Source organism: Xiphophorus couchianus, chromosome 17 (assembly GCF_001444195.1).
Source record: "Xiphophorus couchianus chromosome 17, X_couchianus-1.0, whole genome shotgun sequence".
NCBI classification, from domain to species: Eukaryota; Metazoa; Chordata; class Actinopteri; order Cyprinodontiformes; family Poeciliidae; genus Xiphophorus; species Xiphophorus couchianus.
The window spans coordinates 803,865-815,358 of record NC_040244.1 but is presented as its reverse complement, the minus strand read 5'-3'; the positions used below and the strand labels follow the sequence as shown (position 1 = coordinate 815,358).

The following is an 11,494-nucleotide window of genomic DNA, read 5'->3' as shown; positions in this document are numbered from 1 at the left end:
TTTCCCTTCCTGTCACCTTTCACCTACCATCTACCTCCAACATATCAGTGATGTTTAATTGCAGTTTTACAACCTTTTACACCATTTCAAGTTCAATGTCAAAATCACATTTATATCACATTTATTTTCTTTAGCTTCTCTGATTTAGCATTCATTTATAATTTTATAACCATAACTTATATCACATTTATTTTCTTCAGCTTCTCTGATCTATTATTCATTTATGATTTTATAACCATAACTTATTAGTTACTCTTATTATGATCTTAATGTGAGTTATTACAGATGTTTTTCTGAAAAGAAACCAAGAATAATACATGATTCTAATTATTTACTACTAAAGTTACAGTTACTTGTTTTTCTTATAAGTGTTCTCACAAATATAAGTGTAAGTATTATTACAAGTAAATCAATATTAATATAAGTATTTTACTTTGAATCTTATCAAATTACTCAAAATGTTTAGATTTAATTTTTTTAAACTTTCATGCTTTAAAATAGTCTCAACTATTTTTATAAATCTGCAGGCTGGAAACTTCCTCTTTTTCCAGGAAACCTGCTTTTCCTGTTTAATGACTCTCTCTGACTGACTATGATTTTTTATGATTAGATAGAGAAAAGTAGAATTAAAGCAAAGTTTGCATGAGACAAAAACAACACACACAACTAGATTTATTTTATTGACACTTAAGTCTACTGTTGGGCCTTGATGTCACTTGAGTGATTCATTTTAAAGATAACTTTATTTATTATTACTGTTAAACTAAAATCTCCAGCATGGGGAAGTGGGATGAGCTCGGATTTTCTTGACAACATTTTTGTTACAATTAGTTGGTTTTGCTGTCTTCATTTTTACAGCTGGCCAAAGTCATTCTCCAAGTAGAATCAGATTTTTTTACACTGACCAATTAGAAACACCTTCATAAAATAATTAAAAATGAAAGAAGTAAAAACTATTACAATCCCTGGACATTCCTTCATAATAAAGTAAAAATCATAAGAGTTACTCTGAGAGCATGAGCTATTAAACTTTTCATTAATAACGTACATTCATTGTCTATATTCACCTTTCTTTGCTCAGAATGTTTCACCATTTAGTGAGGAAACATTATCTGACAGCTAAAAAAGAAGACACTGTTGCAGGAAGTGCAGGAAAGCAGAGTTTCTAATGATGCTCTTCCACTGCAGCAGTGATTTTCTGCGCTGCGATCTTTATTGTGACCCCGCTCCAGGTGCTGATGTATGGAAACAACCTGTCGGTGAAAGTGTGTGTGAAGGTGTGTATGTGCGTTCCAGTTTCTGCATCTGAAAACGACAGCCGTCCTCCATCATAGTCCAGGAAAAGCCGGATCCTTCTTGGGTTTCCCTTCATAGAGACGTCAGATCCCGGATCTGTTGGGGAAAGTGTTTTGTATTCTCCTTTGCAGAACATGAGCCTCCACAGTCCGGACCAGATGACGCCTTTCCTCACAGCCGACCCCGCTAGCACACCCAGAAAGTAGGCATCGTTTTCTCCTACCTCCACCTCCCAGCTGTGACATCCTGAGGTGAAACTCTTCGAGCCAACGACAGAAATGAAGTGGTTGATCCTCTCTGGATTGTCAGGAAGTTCCTGTTTTCCCATGCCCTGAGTCAGACTGGTCAGATCGTCGGACAGAGTGAGGTCTGGATGGGCTGTGTTTGGATCCAGGACGACAGGAGTGAAGGAGATCATGTCCTTCATCTTGCTCCAGACGTTGAAGCTCAGGTTTCCCAGATATCTGGCCTCATCGATCAGCGTTCCTGAGATCAGCTCCGGATCATCAGGAACCGGCTGCTGCTGGATTCTCTCCACCGTTTCTTTGTAATTCAGCAGAAACTGGACATTTTTTGCTCTCAGTTCATGCTCTGTGGTTTTAATTATTCCTGACAGATCTGAGATTTCTTTGCTCAGCGCTCTGATCTTCTCCGCCATCATGTGACTCTTCTGCTCCTCTTCCTCCCACAGTGCATTCAGCCTGGCCTCCTCCTCTTCCTCCAGAAACTGGTGAAGCCTCTTAAACTGCTCTTTGATCTTCCTCTCTGTAGCTTCAGCCTGAGTTTTGATGTGACCTGCAGTTTGATCACAGTTTCCCTTCACTTCATGGATGAGCCTCATCCTCTTTCTTAAGGGCTTCAGGGAATCCTGCAGGGTTTTCTTGGCCTGCTGTCCGGCCTCTTCGGCGAGCTGGAGCTTGTGCTCGCTGTGCGTCTCTGACTCCCTGCAGACGCGGCACAGCAGCTGCTGCTCATCCACACAGAACAAGCTGAGTGTTTCTGCATGCAGACTGCAGAGCGGCTCAGAGCCTGAAGCTCTCACCTCGTCACACGCCATCTTCAGAGCAAAGTCACATGGAGGTGCTGTCTTTGATGACCTTCTCTTACAAACTGGACACGCAGTGGTTTCTCTCTCTTCCCAGTTTGTCTTTAAACAGGAGACACAGAAGCTGTGCTCACATGTCAGAGTTACTGGAATCTCAAAAATGTTCTGGCAAATTGGGCACAGAAGCTCTTCCCTTTGGTGTGAAGCCATGACTCTAGACGTTCCTCTGAACTACGCAGACAGTTTCACTTTTGAATAAATCTTCTAGTTCTTGTTCTCCTGCCTGCAGCCGATCCGTTTTGTTACCACCTGCAGCATCCCTGGTGTTCCTTGAAGCATTTCATCATCCTTCAAGAGAAACTCTTGAATTTGATCTCAAAGTCGAGGTTTTTGTCTTCTGTTGGTTTATTCCAACGTCTCTGATAAGGAAATCAGCAGTTTTACTTCCTGACTCACCTGAATGCAGGTCAGGGAGGAGCTTTTTAAAAAGAGCAGGAAATGCCAGCCCCGCCTCCTGGCTCTGATTGGTTGTTTTGCATTTCTTCAGCCGCCAGTAGCAGCTCTGGGAGGAAGTGGAGATCGATGTTTTTACAGATTATCTGTCTCATGTTAAACTGACGTGGTGACAGTTTTAACCCATTAAACATTTTATTTATCAAGATATTTTTGTTTACTTAATTTGTGCTTCTGGTAATAAATTCAGCTGTTTAAGTTCAATATGAAAATCATTTTCATTTTCAGAAACTTCTGCTCAAATTTTGACAAAACGTTACAATAGAAACGATATTCATAACAAGTTGGTGCATTTATTGTCAAACACAAAAACACAGAACATTAGTGATTGGCTCGTAATAATTACTGTTAAAGGATGAGAAAGAACCTGCATGTCTGCACATCCAGGAAGCAGAAACACTTTGAACAAGTCAGAGAAATGAAATATGAGATATGAGATATAGAATGACGCCGTTTGAGCCTAAACTAGCAGTTATTTCTACTTGGATAAGCATTCTGATGAGCATTGTTGTGCAAATTAATATTTTCTGAACATAAAGTGCTGCTTGATATTATTTACATGGTTTTGTTCTGAGAAAACATCCGGTAGCACTTCATGAGAAGGAGTGAAGAATACTGACATAAAGCATCAGAAACATGAAGGAGTCTTTATGAATGTTGATAACTGTTGACATAAAGCATCCAGTCGATAAATAATGAAACTTTTAAAGTTTCAAAGTTGCACTAAAACCTGCATTAAAAGTGTCATTATTTACCAAACGACACTACAGTTATAAACATTCATCAAGACTCCTTCATGTTCATAACAGCTGTTATGTCAGTGAAACACAGTGCTACCAAACATCCCATACAGGTGTGTGTGTGTGTGTGTCAGTGCAATCACCTGCTAATGAAGATAATAACAGTAATAACAACAACAACAGACGCACTGAGACACGAGTCGCGTTGAGGCGGGGAGCAGGAGCAGGAGGAGTCCCGCCAGAGAAACAGTCCTGGTCCCGGCCAGGAGGAACAGCGCACCCTGCAGGAGGAAGGCCTCATGTCAGGTGACGGCGTTCAGGCTCTGGCCGCCCTCCGCCGGGGTGAAGAACTGCACTTTGGGCGGAACCAGCCCGGAGTTGTTCCTGCGCAGGCTGCCGCCGCCGCCGCCGCCTTTCCGCATGGAGTTGTTGCGCCTCATGGAGTTCCGCTTCCTGAGGGAGTTCTGGTGCGACAGCTCGCTCTTCTGCAGCGTCTGGATCAGGATGTACGGCTTCTCGTCCAGCTCCCGGGCGCTGCAGCTGGGCGTGCTCACCTTCAACAACAGCAGCTGCTTTACTTATGCTAATTAAATGTAGTAATTATTGAATAGTGACTAAAAACTTTCTAAAAGTTTATATTTCTTACATATTTAATAGATTTTCTGTGCCAGACGTTCAAGTTTGACCTAAAGCACTCACTTTAACCGTATTGCCGAACTTGGAGTAGTCCACGGAGTACACGCCCTCCTCCTCCGTAACGATGGGAACGAAGCGGTGGCCCCACTGGATCTCCTCAGAGACGTAGGAGGTCCGGGCCTGGGTGGTGATGCCCGTCGTCTCCACGACTCCCTCCAGGATGACGATCACCTCCAGGTCGCTGCACTGCAGCTCCATGGCCGAAAGGTCGTACAGCGGGCTGAGCAGACACAACATTGACAGGAAACACAAGAAAGAAGAGCAAAAAAATCCAGTTTCATATCAAACATGAGAGGAAATACCGTCCTAAATTAGTAATCAATCAGAGGCGGGTAAGTAAGAGTAAAACCACTTCAACATATTGTTACTGGAAATTACTCGAGTAAAAAGTCTTTGATAAAAGTTACTCAAGCACTGAGTAACTGATCAATTTATCAATCATTTAATATTGAAAAGTTACATCATCAGATGGACCAAAATATAAAGTCAAGTGAAAATTTTGGTATTTTAAGCGTGAAAATGACAATTTATGTAATTAACAAAAAAATAATAATAATCAGGCCAAATAATTTTTTCCAAATTAGTTTCTTTCAATAAAAAAAGTTAAACTTTAACAGAAACTGCAGGTGTCTGGTGAATGTTTGGTTAAAACATGTTTGTTTTTCATTCAGTGGATAGAAAATCCAGAAATTTTACTGAAGTAAGATTACAGAAAATAAAAAGTACAGCATAGTAAAAATACACCTATATGTACATTTTTTCTTACAGTTACTTAAGTAAATATGACTCTGTATTTTATTGATTTAAATAGTTCAAATATTTTTTGTTTCTCTTTTCAGAAAGTGAAACTAAACATTAATTGGATTTATTAGAGATTATTAAAATATTCCAAGCCTTAATTTTGGTTCAATTACAGAAAATGAAAACCCAACATCAGGATTTCTGCAGGTTTCACCAACTCCAATTTAAGACTTTTTAAAGACTATTAAGAATGAAATTTAAGACCTGTATTTCCTAAGTTTCCTCAAAAACAACAACAAAATTTAACACTCATAACTTTGCCTTAAGGTATTTAAGGCTAACTTACTGTTTTTACTTAATTTAAGACATTTTAGGGACTTAATTTTAGATATATTAATTTATTCAATTCAAGGCTATCTTGTTAAATTTTACCTGTGTACACATAATTCTTTACGATCTTCTGATATTTTGAGAAGGAAGAAAAAGTCCCGCAGCTAATCTCAAGTTTAAAGAGGAACTGGGAAATGGAGACGTAAAGTTTTGCATTGAACCTGTTTTTGTCGATGACGTGGCAGATGATGAGCGGCGCCAGGAGGAACAGGCTGTTGCTGGCGACGGCGCTCTCAGTCTGAACGTCGATCTGATGGATGGGGATTATCTCGCCCTCTGGAGTCGTCGTCTTCCTCACCACCTGCAGGCCAAACCAGTTCAACCAATCCTAAAACATTCCCTTCCTTCTGTGTAGTTAAAAATATATCACAAACACAACAGATTGAAAATAACAGAGCTTGGAAAATACAGTATGTTGGATATAAGCAACATCAACCTTTAGCTGTCAAATGTTGGTGAAAATGAAAACAAACTTTATCCATTTCTTTGCTCAAATGCTAAAAGTTCATTTTGTTTTTGTGCTCTGATAAAAATAATCTAAACCCACCTAAAATAATCCATTATTAAATGAATAAATTACTCATTCAAATTACACTACAGTACATAAATATTATTAGCATCACGCCGCTATGCTACCAACCGTTAAGCTAAGCTAGGCTAGTTAGCCGTTAGCATGCTGCCCTGTTAAATGGGTTCTGTTTCCATTTTTGTTGTTTCAACAGAGGAAATATGTTTCTAATTAAACAAACTAGGTCTGTGAATTGTTTTCTTACCAAATGATAGTTTTATTATGCAAAGAAAAAAATTTAGGCAGGGAGAATATATTTAGTTAATGCTAAAAAAACTAGCAAAACTAAAGTTTTTACATGTGCTTTTCTAACAAATAAGTTTTAAACTGAGCTAAATGTTAAAATCCGATGTTCTTATATTATTTATATATAAATATAATTGCAATGTTTTGTTTCTCTTTATTTATTCGGTTTTTAATATTAAAGGACAAACAGAAAATTGTCCTTACGTGGTTTCTAACTTCCATTTACTATCTAGATCCAAACACCTACAAGCATCAAAATACATAATTAGTAATCAAATGTGAATTTTATTTCATTTAAAAGACGGCTGGCTGTTTTAAGGCCAGATTTTCTATATGATGCTCTTTGTGTATCTCTGTTGTCCATTTTATATTTCCAATAACAAAAAAGAAAATAATAAAAGTATTTAATTATTAAGATGTGGCTAAATAATTTTTTTCAATTCCAATATTCTTCACTTTAGTGTTGAATGAATATAAATATGTTTTTAATGTTAGTTTGTTCTAAGAATCAGACACTAAAAAGAGCTACAATATTGTTACTAGGTACAAAATACTGTCAACCAGTTTAATCCTCAGAGATTAAAGGAGATAATCTAAATTAACAACCTGTAATCTGACGGTTGCTCCAATAATCATGCTCTTCCTCAGATCTCCAATGCGAATCATGAAGCACAGACGGTTGTTCCTCACGGCGATAACGGCGTGACGGCTAAAGATCAACGTCTCCGCTCGGCGGTTCGACTGAGCCGTCTTCATAAAGATGCAGCCTGAGAACGGAGAAACGCCCAATAATGTCCAACTCTTCTAGTCTGATTGGTAGGTCATCGCTGCATCAGCAATTGAATGTTTCTACCTAGCATGACGGCGTTGATGATGAGTCCCACTATGTTCTGCAAGATGAGGACAGTAATGGCCGCCAGGCAGTGCTCCGTTATCATCCGACCTCCAAAGCCGATGGTCACCTGAACCTCGATGGAGAACAGGAAGGCTGAGATAAACGACCTGGGAAAAGAGAAAACACTGAGAAACTCAGACTTTTTAAACCAAAAATCCCAGTAACACAAACCTATCTGATTATTATTTTAATAAGACTGTTTTACACAGAAACATTTTTTTTTTTATCGTTGGTGCTGTTAAATTTGTGCTTTGTGTTTTTCTGCATCATTGTTGCATAAGTTTGGTAGGTTCCATTTTGATTGTTACAGATCAATTGTTTTACCAATTCCTTTGATAAAACAAAGGAGTTGTTTTACCAAAGTAGGTAGAAATGACCTAAACCTCATGGTTCTACGCCATGAAGTTGTGTTAGAATACTGCATAAACAGCAAATTATCATCTAATGTTGGAGTATTTTGGGTTGGAGTTTCCATTTTAGATGTTTCAGTTCAATTTAAGAGATCCTGCATTCTCTTAAACCAATGGGGAAGTTGAATGTCAGAAGCTGGCTCCCGAGATGTTACATCTCTCTGGTAGGGAAGGATCCTGAGCTGGTGAGCGAAGTCGAAAGGTTCCAGCTAGATACTATCGGACTCACCTCAACGGGTCTGGAACCAATCTCCTGGAGAGGGGTTGGACACTCTCCTGCTCTGGAGTTCACCACTCATCGGTTCCTACCTTGACAGCCATATATTGGAGTTTATCCAAACAGTAGTTCAGATTACTCATCCTTTGTGGAGTCCTTGGAAGGGCTCCTGGTGAGCACTCCTGCCAGGGACTCCCTTTAGTTGCCGGGGGACTTCAACGCTCACATCAGGATTGACAGTGACACCTGGAGGGGCATGATTGGAAGGAATGGCTTCCTGGATCTGAACCAACCAGTGTTTTGTTATTGGACTTCAGCACTCATCATGGATTGCCTGTAGTGAACACCATGTTCAAGCATAAGAGTGTCCATATGTGCTGCAACTGAATGACCGACTTTGTTGAGGTTTCATTTGATCTTCGACTGCATTTCATCTTGGACACTCAGGTGAAGAGAGGGGACAAAATTGTCAACTGATCACTACCAGGATGCTGGTCAGTCCCAACCTCTGCTGCTAAAGTCAGTGAGGTGGTTGAAAAGCTTCTCAGTGGTAGGGTGGATTCACACAGAGGTCCTAAAGGTTCTGTTGTAGGGTTGTGTTGGTTGACATGTCTCTGCAATGTCAACCAGTTCCCCTGGATTGGCAGACCTCTTAGTTGGTTCCTCAATTTAAAAATGGGGACTACAGAGTGTGTTTCCACTACAGGAGAATCACACTCTTAAGCCTCCCTGGTCAAGTCTAGTCAGGGGTTCTGGACAGGAAGGTCCACTCAATAGTAGAACCTCGGATTCAGGAAGAGTGGTGTGGTTTTCATCCCACAGGGTCTTGGAGGGTGTGTAGGAGTTTCCCCAATCAGTTTACGTGTTTTGTGGACTTGGAGAAAGTGTTGGACTGTGTTTCTCAGGAAGTCCTAGGATACTCCGGGAGAGCGGTACCAGGTCATTTGATACGGGCTGTTAGGTCCCTGGATGACCGGTGTCAGAGTTTGGTCTGCATTGTTCCTGGTGAGAGTTGGACTCAGTCAAGTTTGATCTTTGTTACCGATTCTGTTCATAACCTTCATGGACAGAATTTCTAGGCACAGCCAAGGTGTTAAATGGATCCTTTTTGATTGCCCCAGGATCTGGTTTCTGTTTTTTGAAGGTGATGTGGTTATGGTGGCATCATCAGATCATGATCTATAGTTTTTCCTGGAGTGTGAAATGATAGGGATGAAGCTCAGCACCTGAACGTCCTAGACCACGGTCTGTAGCTAGAAGAGGGCAGAGTGTCTTCTTCGGGTCGTAGAAGAGCCGACGAGTTTGCGTATCTTGGAGTCTTGTTCACAATCGAAGAAAAGATTGAATCTCCATTTGGAGTTGAAGATTGTAGGACAATGGTGATGATGGTGGGAGGAGTTTGTCACCAAATCGGTGGGTTGCCAGTTTGATCCCCCTCTGTCAGAAAATAATACTGTACAAGTAGAGACTACTACCATCAATAGGCAGATTGGTGCACCCATCGGCTTTCCTATCCTCATCTGGGACAATTACATCAGAGTGAACACATTTAGCAAGACCAGAAAACAGAACCCTGTGGGACACCAGTTTACAGACAAGTGGAAACATGGCAAGATCTGGTTAAAATAAACCACCAAAGTTAACTCACAGTACCATTATTATTATTATTGGCTGTAATTGTTTGTGTCAAAGCCAGGAGTTTGTTAAATAAAACCAGAACCGTTTCTACTTTCTTCTCATTATTATTTTTGAACTGCGTTGTTTGAGAAAATAAAGTTGAACCACAGCTTTTCCCGAATCTTTCCAGTGAAAGTTAGTTTGGATTTGGGCCTGAGATTTAGCCAAATACGATTATTTTTTCATTAGCAGCCAAAAGAAACGAACATAGAGTTCAATATTCTCATCACAAAGCAGAGAACATCAAGAGAAGTTAAACAGGTGGAAGAAAATATGCTGAAAAGTAAAAAGATTCTGAAACCTTTTGGGAATAATCTATTTATTTAATCTATTTTAACAGGCTGAGTTTTCCCCCTCACTTTCCTCTGCTGCGTATTAAACGGGAAGGGGGAGAAAGAAAAGGGAGGGAGGAAGAGATAACTTACACTAAACCTACTTTCACTGTTCAAGTTTAACTTTTTCACTTTTCTGGCTCTTTGAGAAGTTTCTTACTCGACGTCGGTGACGCAGTGGGTCTCGTTTTTCCGCGCCGGGTCCATGTCTCCGTGCGCAAAGGCCACCAGCCACCAGCTCATCGCGAACAGCAGCCAGCTGCTCACGAAGGTCGTGGTGAAGATGACGAGCGTGAAGCGCCATTTCAGGTCCACCAGCGTGGTGAAGACGTCCTGCAGGAAGCGGCCCTGCTCGCGGATGTTCTTGTGCGCCAAGTTGCACGAGCCGTTCTTGGCGATGAAGCGCGCCTTGTTCACGCGGTCCCGGAACACCGGCTTCCGCGGCAGCCGGGAGGCGAGACCCGGCAGCCCGAACTCCTCCGGGATGATGCTTTTCCTGGCCAACATCTCGCTCCTCTTCCTCAGCCGCCCTGAAGCCCAGATCCACCTCACTCAGTGCGCCTTTACGCGCGGAAACATGCCGAAAATGCGCAAAAGATTAAAACGTCCCGAGTTGGGAGCAGCGCGCCGCCTCTGCTCCGCTCCTCTGAGGGCTGGGACAGTGTCCTCTGTCCTATTGACGTCGTCCAACTTCCAGAGTCCAGACCCGATCAGGACTGGAAGCTGCTGCTGCCTTCAAAGACTGCACCAGCACAGTCGGAAATCATACAAATTGCGCGTAAAAGAGGAAAATTTTGATTATAAAAACTATTTAGCTATTTACAGCGTAATAATATGCATAATTTTGACTAGTTATGGACTTTTAAGAACCGATAAACTAACTAAAACTCATATCAGAAATCAGTTTATTAAGATTTTCTGCTATTCAGTGGCCGATTAAATCCACATCTTTTTCAACTGAAACATCCAAATTATATTTATTTTTGATGTCATAGCTTTCCTTTATTTCATTGACTATAATCTTCGGAATCGACCAGTTTTCTCTTAATCTGGCGTTGAATGATGATCTGCAGAATTTATTTCCTGCTCTTTCATAAACCATGAACTAAAGGAAATCTCCATTTCCGGCCTATAAACTCATTTCAAATTGAATACAAATCTTTTAAACATTAAAAACAGCATAAATAAATCGGAATACATCTAAACAGACCTCAAATAAAGCCATAAATAGAAAATATTGGCATAGAAATAAAACAAAAGTGCTTTAAAACACCCTCACTCCTGCTTGTGTTGCGTTTTGCCTCCAATTAAGAAAATTAATCAAAAATAAAGCTAAGAAATGAAAGCATGACTCATAATTATGTAACATGATGCCAAAAACATCTAAACGGGTTTTAACTCTGTGTTGTAAAAGCAATTCACAGATTTAACGCCAGAGGGCGCCATTCCGCAGCGTATTCCATATCAACCTGCTTTCTGAGTTTCCTCCTTCAGGATGGAAAACAAAGAGTCTGACTTTACTTAAAACTGTTTATTGTCATTTCATGTGTAAAAAAATAGGCACAAATAATAAATCATTGTTTTATATTACTAAAACCCTTAGATATGCAAACAGAATTGACACATGCTTATAAAAACCATATAAAACTTGCATTTAAAGTCACTAACAGTTGAGTGAATTCAGAACAAGTGAGACTTTCTGCATAGAGCTGCTGATGTCACAGATTT

The 11,494-nt window shown here is 40.3% G+C and overlaps 2 protein-coding genes across 3 annotated transcripts; both read right to left on the bottom strand.

Moving 5' to 3' along the window:
• Nucleotides 1-817: 817 nt before the first annotated feature.
• LOC114160814 (nuclear factor 7, ovary-like) lies at nt 818-2,939 on the bottom strand. Its single transcript, XM_028043635.1, has one exon. The coding sequence runs from the start codon at nt 2,549-2,551 to the stop codon at nt 1,166-1,168; it is 1,386 nt and encodes a 461-aa protein (XP_027899436.1). The 5' UTR covers nt 2,552-2,939; the 3' UTR covers nt 818-1,165.
• A 188-nt stretch (nt 2,940-3,127) lies between these two features.
• kcnj8 (potassium inwardly rectifying channel subfamily J member 8) lies at nt 3,128-10,714 on the bottom strand. Of its 2 annotated transcripts, none has more exons than XM_028043657.1 (6): nt 9,927-10,714; nt 7,089-7,237; nt 6,842-7,002; nt 5,583-5,722; nt 4,294-4,510; nt 3,128-4,148 (listed from the first exon to the last, which is right to left on the bottom strand). In XM_028043657.1, the coding sequence occupies exons 1-6, from the start codon at nt 10,271-10,273 to the stop codon at nt 3,897-3,899; spliced, it is 1,266 nt and encodes a 421-aa protein (XP_027899458.1). In that variant the 5' UTR covers nt 10,274-10,714; the 3' UTR covers nt 3,128-3,896. The 2 variants fall into 2 exon arrangements, with proteins under 2 accessions (XP_027899458.1, XP_027899459.1); XM_028043658.1 differs by having other exon boundaries at nt 4,038-4,148; nt 4,241-4,510.
• Between the last annotated feature and the right edge of the window lie 780 nt (nt 10,715-11,494).